The sequence below is a fragment of the Osmia bicornis genome, chromosome 3 (genome assembly GCF_907164935.1).
Source record: "Osmia bicornis bicornis chromosome 3, iOsmBic2.1, whole genome shotgun sequence".
Lineage (NCBI taxonomy): Eukaryota > Metazoa > Arthropoda > Insecta > Hymenoptera > Megachilidae > Osmia > Osmia bicornis.
This window is the reverse complement of record NC_060218.1, coordinates 11,043,983-11,059,642: the sequence shown is the minus strand read 5'-3', so window position 1 is coordinate 11,059,642 and position 15,660 is coordinate 11,043,983. Positions and strand designations below refer to the sequence as shown.

Sequence of the window (15,660 nt, the reverse complement as noted above, 5' to 3'; positions counted from 1 at the left end):
AAACCGTAACAGTCTACCTAACTAATAAAAAAATTCAAGTTTTACCGTGGCCTGGAAACTTACCAGATATGAAGCCAATAGAAAATCTATGGGAATTATTAAAGCGTCACATTGCATCAGAGACAATAACTAACAAACAACATCTGATTGGCAAAATTATATTCGTATGGTATCACGACCCAGAAATGGTAGAAAATTGCCGAAAAAATATGGAAAGCATGCCGAGACGTATTCAGGCAATTATAGATGCCAAGGGTAGCGTAACCAAATATTAACATTACATGCGTTTTAAATTATAAAAGTTGTAAAATATAGCAATATAACAATAATAAAAATGTAACAGTAAGTTTTTTGCAATAAAAAGGGATACCATTTTAAGTGTATTTTCAATTCCATTCTCGATTAAACTTCAAATAAGTGGTAATTTCGAACTATTCATAATAATATGATCACCCACTGTAATACAATGAGAAAGCCGGACTATCTAACAATAAGTACAATAGTAAATAATTCGGTATATGATAATATGATGAGAAAGCCGGACTATCTAATAAGTACGATAATGAATGATTCGGTATACAACAAATTATTGCAATTTATCAAACCTTGTTGTAGGTGGACGATTTTCACTTGTAAGGTTCATTTCGGACGTGATTCTATTTGGAATGCCATATCTCGATTATTATTCAACAGAATCTTTTGTTTTTAGATTATATTATGTATTAATTATTTATGTAGAACAATTTAATATGCGCAATCATTATATTTTTAACCGACTTCGAAAAAGGAGGAGGTTACTCAATTCGATCAATATATGTTTTTTTTTTATTATTTTTTTTTCTGTGTGTGTTCACCGATTACTCCGAGATGGATGGACCAATCGGAACGAAACCGCCTCCAAAAGGGTTGAAATGTATTTAGTATACTATTTAACGAGTAAATAGGTTTTACTATTAATAGCTGTTAGGTATTTGTATAAATGAAATAGAAATTATTTCATACTTTTTAGTGCATTTCGAAGTCAGTTGTATTTTTTGTTAAAAATTATTTTATATTTGTGTTTATTGTTTTATTTAGACTAATATACGCCCCGTTGCGGGTGGACGATTTTCACTGTGAATGACTGTAAGTACATACATATGTATAGCATGTCGCTAAAAGAATATAGGGGGAGTTCTGTACCGAACGGCACCTAGTATGTATATACATATCGGACATTAGCTATATCTAAAAGACCTGAAATGTGACAAAATTGTTTCAACCGTCAAACGTTTATTTTATCCTCTCCTTTGTTTTGACAGTTGAAACAATTTTGTCAGATTTCAGTTCTTTTAGATATAGCTAATGTCCGATACTAGGTGCCGCATGCCGTCCGGTACTAGGGGATATGTGTATATACATATATACACATATGTATATATGTAAGATCGACGATTGTTTAAATTGACTTGTATTTTCTGAGAAGACCACTTGCGGTAGCTGTGATCACAGCGTTCGATTTTCCTATTCATAAGCTTTCCAACGCTACACCATACGATTCAATACGAGCGGACTTAAACACTATGGTATAACCAAAGGCTTAATATTTATTAGAAATTTACCACCTAGTGATTAGTAATTAGGGTTTTAGCCAACTAATCGAATAGCTGATTAATCGGACCCCAAGAAACCGACTAGTCAAACACCACTTGTTATGCTTTTATAACTCTATTACGTCTTGTTTGTATGCTTTTTTTTTGTTCTGCAATTATGCTGATTCGATTTCAATCGTAAATAACAATTCAACTACTAATACTTAATTTGATTAATGTTTGCCAAATGCCCAATTATAAGTCGCAAATTGTAAATATTTACGATTTATGCGAAAGAAAGTGCTCCGGTTGTATGATGCTAGGAGCAGCCCTAATTACTAATGAAGATAAAGAAAAACATTTGTATTTTTCTTTCTATGCTTTATCAAGTTATCAGTAATACTCAGAATTCAAGATCAATCAATCGACTTTTCGTCGTCTAATCAGTTACTAGTCGGTACATTTTGAATATTTATTAATTCGTATATTGGCTGAAAACTATTATTCAGAAATCGAATGAAAAATTTTATAAATTAAAAAATTAGTACATATATTATAATGTTATACTTTGACATACCCCAGACGTATCTTCTCCCGATATGGAGACCCTCTGAAAATGTGGTACCAAATCATTGTCATCGAAGTTAAGAAGATGATCAATTTCATCTGGTACACCGGGTCCAAGCGAAGGTTCATAATGGCTACGACGTTCCTCTAAATCTTTGGCAGCTCTGAAAGAATATTTCAAATACAGTTCTTTACTCCTAACAAAGTAAAAATTTATATGTAAATAAAATGGCTAACATTAAGGTAACTTATTCAGAAATTCGTTTAAGAAAAACTTGTTAAGAAAAAGAGTTCAAGGTTTTAAAGGTAGAGATAATATGTAGATACTCGTGAATTAGAGAGAAAAAGTTCCAATAAACATAAGTTGCATAGTTATTGTTATTAGAGTTATAAACAGTTCTTCAAAGGTTTCACAATGATCTTTGTTTAAACTTGAAAATAACTTGTATCTTAATATTTTTTTACTCAGAATATTGCAAAGAAAAATATAAGTAACTGTAAAAATCTTGAAATATATTGTATATATGACCTTTACTTTCATAGGTTGACTCCTATAAAACCTATACAGGGTGTCTCATAACTCCTGTAATACCTAGAAATGGGGGGTTGCTAAGATGATTCTGAACAAATTTTTCCTTTACTAAAATGTTGGTTGAAGCTTCGTTTTTTAATTATTAACGAAAAACACTGGCCAATGAGAGCGCGCGATCTATGCGAGAGCGTTGGCTCTCAACCGTGCTCGATCGTGGTTGTGAACAGACGCATTGACACAACGTGGGTATCGAGGGAAGCGTGCGACTAATTCCACACTGTAACATTTGTCGCACGCTTCTCTCAATGCCCACGCTGTGCTATGTAATGCGTTTGTTCACGACCACGACCGAGCGCAGTTGAGAGCCAACGATCTCGTAGTTCAACGCGCGCTCTCATTGGCCAGTGTTTTTCGTTAATAATTCAAAAACGAAGCGTCAACCAACATTTTGGTAAAGGAACATTTTGGTAAACACCTCCATTTTCGGGTGTTACGCGAGGTCCGGGACACCCTGTACATATCAAATAATTAAGATTGGACAAGTGGCTAGAGACACCCTATACAGCGTGGGACATAATCTGAGGTTAACAGTTTTTTATAGGTGCAGATGCATAAATAATATGAACCTGTTCAATGTACTTATTTTTATAAACGGAACTGTATGTATATTCATTTCTGCACAGGTACAATTCTTTAGAACAAAGTCAATAACTTTAACAATTTCTAGCGATATGATATTTCAAACTTCTCTATTAAAAATCCTCTATTAAAGTTAAAATATCTTATGAACTAATATTCATTTATTAGTCTTTTACGTAGAATTTTTCAAAGAATTGATCTATTGTAAACAAAACTATGCGTTTGAAAAAACAAAGTTAACCTTCATATCTCCTGTACGCCCTACCCCTTAAAAAAACTATTAATATTAAATTATGCCACCATCCAAACGAAACAAAATTGTTTTATGTATTTTTTCCTATAATTAAAAATGAACGAATTATTCAGGTGGTCTGTTATAAGGTAGCCCAGCCTGTATATGCTTTATAACATGGGATTACTATTACATTATACAAGGCAATTGTTGAATACAGATTTTTGAGATTCAGACAATCAAAATATGTATATTATCAATATTGTTCATATTTATCGATAAACTGCAACTGCCTTATGCATTCAATATTATTTACTGATAATACATTTAGTGATGAGTTGGCATTCAATGATGTTTAAAGAAATGAAAGGTTGTGCAGCTTTTATTTTAACATTATCGATGAAAACAAATTACAGTAAAAACAAGTACGGGAGTGATTTTTAAGTAACGATTTTTCCCCGTAAATTTAATATTAGATGTAATTGGTATATTCATTTCAAAATATTTGTAAAATTATTTTCGTATGAATAACACATATTTTGAAAAACTATTGAATTTAGCAAGATCAGCTACTGCGAACTCAGATACCTACAGTTACGCGAAAGGCTATTTCAGTTGAGAAGAAACTGTACCGTCTTAACATATGTACATATGTTTCTTGTAAAAACTGTGTAAAACTGGCGATGTTTGAAAAATACCGCATCAACGAAGAAGAACGGAACTATTTTTTTTCGTGTAAAAGGAAATTTGCGGACAAAGAGTACCCCGTAAAACGAGGGACTACTGTATTCTGTAACGATAATTGTCAGGTGATCAATATTTATAGTCAGTACTTTGTCAATACTAAAAATGTTTTGATTTTCAACAAATCATCTCGTGAATATTAGAAATATTAGCAATACATCGATTTTTTCCCTCACTCTTTCCATAAGGTTGACAGTACTGAAATACTGACAATACGTATTGATCGTCTAAAGGTCTTCTAGCGTCGTATTATGTACTGTAACTATCAAACGATTGAAATGTACATTCATAGCAGTAGAAATACACTGTTTTATGCACACTTGAAGGAACTTTATCAACGCTTTCATAAAACAGAGTCAATTGAAGAACAATGTTACGACTGACAATTATTTGACAATTCTGTTGACGGGATTACGAACTATGGTTACACTCATTGTCAGTATTCAACAATGTTTAAATAGAATTTTTGGTGATGTCCATTCAATTTCTTACGAGGGGAACTATCCAAGTGTTACGCTCACTTATTAACTACCATTAAAAAAAAAATTAAAAACCAAGGATTTGAACGATGGACCTTTAGATTGTGAGTCATGTGTTTAACCGCAGAGCTAACCGTTTCCAGGTGTGAGTTTGTTATACTTCAGAATGTAAGGAGTAACTAACTTTAATTGTTAGACACTAGCTGTCTGCCCCCAAAATGGAGTATAGCCGTGATCAGCTCGACGAGCTCAACAAGCTGGCAGAGTTTCATTAACACTAGAACTACCGATGTTTAATTAAATAGATAAGGGATGAAATATAATTTAATATATACATCCATTCTTTATCTCGACAATAGCCAACATACATATCAGCAAAAATACCTCGTTAAAATTTATAAATTAAAATAAGAAACTTGAATCCAGTCATTTTTATTGATTTGATAGTTCTAGTGTTAAGAAGTGAGCGTAACACTTGGGTAGTTCCCCTCGTTAGGCTAAATTTTTTTTTTTAATAGAGACTTGTTAAGAATATAGTGCATTTTTAACCAATAATGATATAAATCAGCAGTTCTCAGCTATTAGTGCACATAAGTACTTAAGTACTAAGTACCACTAATGGTACCCGTGAGCCTGCTAGGTAGTATAGTGGTACCTCGGTATACGACCTTAATCCGTTCCTGATGTATGGACTTATACCGAATAGGACGTATACCAAACCAACCTTTCCCATGAGAAGTAATGTAAAAATGATTAATCCGTTCTCATGTAAAAAAGAAACTATTGATATTATACCTACATTAATGGGGTTGTAAAATAATTTAAACACTGTTTATGTCATTGTAGGGGATATTATATAAGTAGTTCTTTATTTTGCTATGTATTTCTTTATTTTACTCCTTGACATTTGCTCTTACAGGGGAAAGAAAAGCAAAAGCCCTAATTTCGCTTCACTCCCGTCTTTCATACCTCCTTACACACGGTTACATTCGATCATCGATTCGTACACGCATTCACACACTCTTGCCACGCGCTGACTTTTGATCACGATATCATTCTTACCATGCATGCATCTCGATTTGTAGAAACTGTCACTCGGTCCAAACACTCTTCGTTTACACTTCGGTCAGTCCAACTATCGCTCGGTCCAAACATTCTCAACTTACATCCTACATCATGAACAGCATTTAAACGATTTCCTAGAAGTTTATAAAAAATATTCACTAGTTTATTTAACATAATTAATTTGTAAAATATAAATGTAATCTAATAGATTCTAAATTAACAAACCAAATGGAATAAATTTTATTGCCTCGTGTTTTGCGGTTATAGTTGGTTATTTGATATCCTTGCTTGTATGATCAGTCAGTTAATAATACATCAATTCCAAATATAATTGATTATTAATTTAATTGTTCCTCTGAAATAATTATTTAAAAATGACGCAAAATTCACAGAAAAAATGTATGCCGTATACTGAACAGAAGTCGTATACCAAGCAAAATTTGATCACGTCCAAACAGAACGTATTCTGAATTTGACATATTCCAAAGCAGGCGTATACCGAGGTACCACTGTACATGGATAATTTCGGCAATATAGGGTACGACGCACATGTTAATTTATATTTAATTCAGAAACAAAGAAAAAACTGTGTCAGCAATGTAATTAAGTGTACAATATCTCTTCAATTTTTATGTGCAGAACATACTTTTCTACGATGCTGTCGAAATTCTTGAATTTTAATTTCGGGCATATGCGTTTATGAGAAGGTTGAGAATCCTTGGTGCAGATGAATTATATCAAAGAATACAAAATAACTGTTCAATAGTCAGTATAATGTCGCGAATTTTTTAAAGAGGTGATAAGAAGCGTAGAGGTAAGTTATGTAAAATTTGAAATTAACATGAGACGCAAGAGCACTAAAATCGAATAAGCCGCTTGTCTTGACACGGGTGTCAAACGGGTGTCATCATAAGACGACAATCCGGATATGGCAAAGTCGCGGAATTTTGATTCTTCGATCCACACGTACCTACCAGAACTTCTCTTCGTGTCTTTCGGAAAATTGACTGAAAGCAGTTTATCGAAAAATAAGTAATCAAAAACGAATATTCGAATGGTAATTTATTGAAAATAATTCATCAAAACTTTTAAATACATGCATATAATATTTTTGATCAAAATTTTAAAACATTCTTTTCTCAAAATTCGTCGGTAATTATAAAAGCATCACTTTATTTCTAGATTTCTCGATCAGGTTAGAAGACATTAGTTATTTGAAAAGAATTTTCGACGAATTGATATTCGAATGAATTTCTCGTAAACTCTTCTTTTCTCTATGTTCCGAGTGTTAGTTATTTTTAAAGCCCCGAACCTTTTTTCTTAACACGTTTGTTTATTACATGTTTCATTAGAATCATAATATGAATTATAGAAACGTCTGTATTGATAAGACGAAAAAAATGCGTAATCTATAAAAATTTATTAAGCCAACAATAAAATCAAATTATCAGTGAACCGGAATATTATTTATAATACTGCGTTTTTAATTTAGGTTATCCTAGTTCTTTGTACAAAATGATTTTTGGTAAATATTTAGAATAAGGGAGCCACCTCCGATTTCGATCACCTTGAAATATGTTGTCAAGGTCGTCATTCAGAATAACTTTTTCCTATACATATGATAGTCGGTCTCTTTTAGTTTTCGAGATATTTGAAAGAATAACGCGCTTCACTGTCAATATTTCCAAGAGTGAATAAATTGCAACTAGGATCTCTTCTATTGTTTTGGGGGGCTTAGCCCCCCAAACCCTCCCGCCCCCACGGCGACAATAATCCCAAACCCCTTTGGGACGGACTTAAGTACTTCGAAAACACATGTGGGGATTAATGAACGGATAGTATACAGGGTGAGGAAAAAGTCCGGAACCGGTGAAATATCTCGAAAACATGACATTTTAGGAAAAAATATTTCATACATAAATTATAGAGTTTCAATAGATGCATCAAACGGTGGTACGTATTTGACCTTGAGCGTAAGTATGGAGGAGCTATCAAGATCAAGTAAAAAATTTTTAATGGAAACCTCCACTTTTAATTTAATATTCTTGTAGCTGACATCGAGAGCTTTTCAAAATACTTGCATGAGCTTCTTTCGGTTGAGTACTTTTCGAGATATGAGTCGATAAAGTTCAAGTACCGTCGGCATTAGCAGTAGCCAAGGTGTACCGCGTCGAGGTTGCACGATCGGGTTGATACCTCATTGTGTGTGTGCATGTGCACGTATTTGGTAATCGTTATAGCAGATGTTCGAATTGCCTCCCTTCTACTGCTTGACAACCTCCACGCGGTACACCTTGGCTACTGCTAATGCCGATGGTATTTGAATTTTATCGACTCATATTTCGAAAAGTACTCAACCGAAAGAAGCTCATGGAAGTGTTTTGAAAAGCTCTCGATGTCAGCTCCAAGAATATTGAATAAAAAGTGGGGGTTTCGGTTTAAAATTTTTAACTTGACCTTGATAGCTCCTCCATACTTACGCTCAAGGTCAAATACGTAACACCGTTTGATGCATCTATTGAAACCCTACAACTTATGTATCAAATATTTTTTCCTAAAATGCTTTGTTTTCGAGATATTTCACCGGTCCCAGACTTTTTCCTTAGTATGTCGGTATAAGCTTAATAAAGACAAATGCTAAATGTCAAGTGCACTTATAACTTTGGACATTGAGTCAACGACTTTAGTAAGAAACAGACACCAGATATATGTACTGTACACACAAGGCACTCTATTGAACGCAAAATGCTGTCGAAAGTTTATGTAGCCTTAAGATAACTATTTTCTCAAACATCTCGAAAACTAAAAGAGTCCGACTATCATATGTATAGGAAAAAGTTGCTCAGAATGACGACCTTGACAACATATTTCAAGGTGATCGAAATCGGAGGTGGCTCCCTTATTCTAAATATTTACCCCAAAAATTTGATAATTTACATTTATTCTTTTTTTTGTTTCGCATTTTCCTTTAAGCATAAGTATTAAACTATTGATCATCAATTAATTAAAAGGGCAGTACACAAGCAAAGAACGACATTAAAATAAAAGTTCCCAGTAAGTATGTACTACGATATGTAAATCCACAACTTTCAATAAGGCATTAATGTAATTATAGAAAAACAAACTACAGTAAAGCCTCTCACATTGTCCGTAAGCTGGGAAGCGAAAATGGATAACATAGGTAGAACAGATGCTATAATATTTCTTGAGCCTACAGCGGCTTTTGATCTCCGGCGACAAGTCGTAAAAAAGAAGGATGGCATAAGAATCGTGGAAGCCGAGAAAAAGTGTCAGCCTATCGGTGTAATAACACAAATACCCAACGTTACAACTACCCAAAAACTACAGTTTAACTTTCTTATTTTTAGATTTTTTTGCATGCAAATTATTCTAACATATTGGTACAATTTTTTTGATTAAAATGAAACCAAACATGACATAGTTTGGGCTATATGAACGAATAAAAAGAAATTAGCATTGGGGATGTTCCCTTGTACATAAAATAAGTAAATATGATCCAAATTATATCGTATATAATTTTAACCAAAAACATCTTAACAATATGTTAAAAAAATTTGTGGGCAAAAAAAAATACAATTAATAATGTTATATTTTTATTATAAACTGAACTCTCATTAAGGAAGCTGCGTCGCATGTTACTTGATTGACTTCAATAAAGAGAACATAGGCGCCAGATGAAATATACATATACGTAAGAAGAAACTGGTGGACAATGTGGGTAGAATAAAAGGGACAATGTGACAGGATTTACTGTAAATACTAAAAAAGTATTATCGTTCTCGTAGGCTGTCAAAGTATCTTAACTGTTACTCGTAAACAATATTTTCTATTTAATCCCGTTCTAAGAGAAGTGATGATACTATTGCAGTAAATTAAACAAAACTGATGATTGTTGCATAATCTATAGTGCGCGTATACATCTATTAATACACATTAAAAATGACTGCTATCACACTTTAATATAGTACACTAGCAAATTTTGATACAAATAGAAGTGTAGAAGAGATTTTTTTTTCAAATTACCATTTATTTTTATTCTGATATTGTAATACACAATTAACAACAACATTAGGTTATTGTATATGAAATGTCCGATTTTTAAGCATCAAAACTTCGATACAATTTGATGACATAAAAGTACTTCGTAAAATAGCACTTATACTCTAATATTATTTAGTGGCATAAATTAGTTCCCGCGGTCAAGCTTAAATTACGTTAACAATGGTGCACAAGCGGCTTTGGATAACATCCCGCCACAGTCGCAGCAAAAGCTTGCTATACAGGATGTCTCATAACTCTTCTAACAGCCGGAAATGGGGGGTTGCTGGGGTGATTCTGAACGACTTTTTCCTTTACCAAAATGTTGGTTGAAGCTTCATTTTTTAATTATTAACGAAAATACTGGCCAATGAGCGCGTTATTCATGAATAACGAATAATTTCATATTGTTATTAATTTAACAATAAGACGATGTAACATTTGTCGCACGCTTTCCTCGATATCCATACTGTGCCAATGCGTTTGTGTGGTTAAGCGCGCGCTCTACACGTACTCTCATTGGCCAGTGTTCTTCGTTAATAATTCAAAAACGAAGCTTCAACCAACATTTTAGTAAATGAAAAAGTTGTTCAGAATCACCCCAGCAACCCCCCATTTCCGGTTGTTACAGGAGTTATAAGACATCCTATATACTTAACCTAATGTAACTCATTGTCAAATCACTGTATGTACGATGAGTTTCATCGAAGTTGTCGCAGTGAAGTTGGCGCACTAACACATTCACGCCGAGTCGGTGAGCCGATGCACCATAGACATATGAAATATAGACGGAGCAAAAACTGTTACTTTAGGTAAGGGGGGCTCTGATAATCGGGGCGAGGAGGGGACTCGTCTGACTTCGACTTATTCCGGCAAGACTCGGTAGTATTCGGCTCACATTTCACATGTATGTATGTACACTGAGTTGCAATGAACTTGTCGCAGTGAAGTTGGCTATAAATTCACTGACGCATTCACGCAGCGTTGGTGAGCCGATTTGTAGCCAGCTTCACTGCGACAAGTTCATTGCAACTCAGTGTACACGGGTAGCCCTCGCGAGAGTGTACACTGAGTTGCATTGAACTTGTCGCAGTGAAGTTGGCCACGCATTCACTTATCGACGCGGCGTGAATGCGTAGTGAATTTGTAGCCAACTTCACTGCGACAAGTTCAATGTAACTCATCGTACGGATGCGAAAAGCCGAACATACCCGAGTCTGCACTTACGAAAATAGTCGAAGTCAGATGAGTTCCCCCCTTACCGCGATTATCAGTTACCCCTCGTAGAAAGGCTCCGTCTATATTTCATATGTCTATGCGATGCACCTCGCCCATCGGCTCACCGACGACGCGGCGTGAATGCGTCAGTGAATGTGTAGCCAACTTCACTGCGACAACTTCGATGGAACTCGTACATAACTCCAATCGGTTATAAACGATGAAAAAAATGTGGAAAAAAGGGAAGTGGACGCCGCATCAATTGACAGAATTATGACGGGCAGCGTTCAGATCAGATATACGCAGCAAATAATAATACAGGCACAGATAACGGAAGTAGCAAGGGGAGATATGTAAGTATGTAGTTTGGAGCTGAAATTGAAATCAGTCGTTTAAGGGAGTCCCGCAGTGAAGTATAGACTGGTTTAAGGTCTTTTGTAGCAAATCGAAACACAGGACGGAAAATAGATCTGTTGCAATGATTCCAAGGGACTTCTTCGATGGAAATCGGATCAAATGATCACAATAGAACGCTACAAACAGCAATTTAATTACGTATACGAACAAGACACTTTGAACGAAATTTTCAACGCATACCTACAATGAAACGAATTTAAATGTTTTTCTCCACAATAACGCGATGTTGCTTTTTCAGTCAAGCAAACTTCTTGATCTTGAATAGGAAATCCCGTTCTATCCAGCGTAGTGTTCTCACATCAAGCCACTTACGAATAATTACGATCAGTTTTGGACAATGTACAATGGCTTTTTTAATATTCATTTTCGGAATGAAGATGAAGGTTGAAAATAATGAATTTAAAATAGACAGCTTTGGAAAGCAAATGCATACTTTGATTGTAATGATGTTATTACTTTTTGATTTCATACTGACAGACGTCAGTATTTCACGAGAACTTATTTATATACCGACTTAATATACGAATTTGAAGCTTGAAATGCGAAAAAATGATAATTTTAACATAAACTAGCTTGTTGTCGGAGAACCGTGTTATTGTGTATTTCAAAATCTCTTCTACCCTTTCGCCTATGTTCAATGCCGAGCACAGTAGGATTGATTATGAAATCCCATCAGTTTCGTGAAAATCTTTACTCATTATCAAAAAAATTGTATTTTAGTGTTTATTTTATTATCAATCTTTCGAAATATTTTACACTTGAAAACTGACAAATTTGGATCTTAGAATTTTGAAACCTGAAAATTTGAATTTTTCAATTTTTAAATTTGATTTTTGAAATCTTAAAATCTGAATTTTTTAAATTCTTGAAATCCTAATTTCACAATAATTAAAATTAATATTAAAGAGAAATGGATATTAATTTTAAATTATTAAATATTCGAAAATTAATGTATGTATAAATGAAATTTAGAGGTTTCACAACTCAAATTTCATAATTGAAATTCTAAATTTTCTGAGTATAAAATCTCAAAACTATTGTTCAAATAAATATTAAATAAAGTATTCCAGAGTAAATATTTGCACTTGAGTAGTGGGAACTTTTTCCCCCTTCATCGTTATTTTTCCTACAGTATTCGGTATTGTACTTCCTTTCGTCCATATAGTTTTTATAAGCAATGTTGTTTTATATTATTTCAAATAATAAGAATATATTCATTAACAGAATAAAATTGATCAATCTACCTAAGTACATACAGCATGTGTATTGAGTATATACGTATATAGATATGCATTAGTGCGTATAGATATGCGAAATATTTTCCTCTAGGGGATGTAAACAAGCGTTAGAGCATTTTGATTTACCTTAAGAGTATTCTATTATCCCTGAGCCATCGTTTTGATTCGCTCGCACCAGCGAACATCTTATATACGATCCTTGTACTTTTACGCCTGTTACTTGTACGCTGATAACGTATAAGAAATTGGCTATCTTATATCAATAGTTTCTCTGTTATTTTCATTTACTCTTTGTCTTTTTATACATGAAAAGCTCAGAAGTCAATCAGTGTAAGTCACGAGATATGTTAACAAAGTTAATTAATTATTTAGTAAATGGACTGTAAAGAAAATAATACCTGTTATTAACAAATACATTATTTACATAATACATATACATATATAAAATTGGGTACATACAAAATTATAACTATAATTTTAAGATTTAAAAAAAAAATGTCAAATTTTTCTCAAAAATATTAAGTTATATAAAATATTCACCAAAAATTTGAACAAGTCAATTTTCTAAATATATTTTCACTCGACTGAATCATCATTTTGATTTAAAGATGTTAATTGACGTGTTGTAGCCAAACTGTAGTAGTATAAACGGTAATATGGAGGTATGCGTATCATAAGATCCAACATATGCTTTCTTTTGATTCAGGCATGCACAGTGAGTAGTGAAACGGGTACGGGTGCCCGAGGCTGCCCGCGGACACAGTTATGGCCACTGACTTGGATCAATCATTTCGTAAGAGTAGAGATGCTGCCGAATGATAGCCCGCAACAAGTCTGACGTGTGTAGGCGCCCCGCGGACAAATTCATGTGCATGCCTGTTTTAACTTCCCTTACAGCTCTACTTTCCATATGTATATAAAAGGTCCTATACAATACCCGACAAATTTAGAAGCCTTGTTTTTCATACCTTTGCAACATTTATTTTACAAAATGCAAAATTATTTTCTAAAATTCCTTTATAAACGATAAACTTTGGTCTGTTTTCTAATACCTTAGCTACCCTATATTCTACCATTTTACCTTACGCCCCCGTGTATCTGCTTTTCTATACAAATACGATTTTTTAGATTTCTAGTCGATAAAAATTATTCTTTTCATTTTAGTGATAGTAAATGGTTCCGAATTTTCCGCATTTCTAACGAAACCAATCTAATCATTTGGATTGTGAATAATCTTCTTTTTTGGCTTTTAATTCGATTATGTACTCTGAAATCGGTGTCATTTGAAAGATAATTCTGTCCAGATACAAAAAATTTCTGATCGATGTAATTAGAAGTCACGTTTTAATTTTGAAAAAAAAAAACATAATAGCATATGATTTACACTGATTGTTCGTTGAAGAATTTAGCAGGCAGGAAGTATTATATAATACCTTTTTACCTAGCGTTGTCTAGCAGTTGAAATTTTAATACTATGACTAAAATGTTTCGTTAACCGATCGATGATTTTGACAACGAAAAGATATATGCATGGCATAAATATTTTTTTAATGAAAGATAACTTACACTGATTGCCTCCTGAGTCCTCTATACATCGAACTAATAAACGACGAATCACAAAAACAGTGGAAAAAAATATTAAAATAATATTATTGGTATTATCCTTGTTTTTTTATTGTGTGATATTCTTTACTTAACTATTTAGAACTTTAATCGTATTAGTAATTGATTTGATTTCCCCAAAAGTTAATCATATTATTAATATTATAATAAACACAAGCCTGCTGTTACGATTTAAGATCGTAAAACAGAATTAAAATACGACGACTTTTAATATGATATAAATACGTAAGGTATTTACATATGTAGAATATGGTACACCTCATCGATTTCATTGATCTTAACCTGTGTCCTATGTTATAAACATTAATGTTTTGAGTACTTTCATGCATACAGTACCAACCACGGTAAGCTCCCTAGAGAAAATGACGATGTAAGGGTAACGAGCCCCATCACTCACCATAGTACTTACTTAAAGTTACTAGCTACGCATTATCAGTAAATACTCCCTACACATTAAAGTTACCAACCGCACTATAATACACAATAATATTATACTACTGTATGCATATTTTAAGCTGGTGTGCTATAATATTTTTAAGTTGGTACGTTCTGATAATGCAATCATCTTAAATTGATAAAAGGTAAGGAGAAATTAACAATCACACACACTAAAAAAAACAAAGCAAATAACGTATTATTATATAATTACCTTTTTTTTTTAATACCTACTACTTTTTTCTTAAAAGTACTATATTTTCTCTCACATTTGACTGAAAAGTACAATACTGCCCGAAAAAAAGTTGATAAGAATATTAAAGGCTTAAATAGTAAATACCTATATAAATATTTAAATGAGAAAATGATGATGAACCATTTTGAAGATATTCATACTAACGACAAGATTAATTTAGAAAATGTTAAAATAACTTTTATAAAATCCAGTACCTACATAAATTAGTACATTTTAAATAAATATTGAATAAAAGTTTGTCAAATAAACGTTTACACGTGAATGTAAGTGCGAGTGTGAGTGGTTGAGTGTCCTTCCCTTACAATGCCATTTTCCCTAGGGAAGCCTATCGTGCTCAGTACTGTAAATGCCAAGATCATTGAAACCGGTAAGGTGCACTCTATTCTACGTAATTACCGTACTTAAAAGATATCAAACAAGTTATTGACCAATACCTACACCAACTGCAATTATTATTTTAGAAGCGAATTAAGTATAATATTCGAGTTTAATTAGAAAATTTTCTTAATCTCACCGTAATAAAATGTGTATAGTAACTGTTAAGAAAAAATAAAGAGAACAAAATTGTTCATGTGTTATCACAGT

At 33.2% G+C, this 15,660-nt stretch overlaps 1 protein-coding gene across 10 annotated transcripts in view; it reads right to left on the bottom strand.

Annotated features, from left to right (window-relative positions):
• The window catches only part of LOC114880821 (AMP deaminase 2), a 62,219-nt gene that overhangs the window by 17,056 nt on the left and 29,503 nt on the right, over positions 1–15,660 (bottom strand). For 9 of the 10 annotated variants that reach the window (XM_046285052.1, XM_046285054.1, XM_046285055.1 and 6 more), the window contains one exon: positions 2,149–2,302. In XM_046285052.1, the coding sequence (XP_046141008.1) occupies positions 2,149–2,302 (154 nt within the window). Of the gene's footprint in view, positions 1–2,148; positions 2,303–12,887; positions 12,989–15,660 lie in introns of all 10 variants that reach the window. The other variant, XM_029197250.2, reaches the window with a different exon arrangement.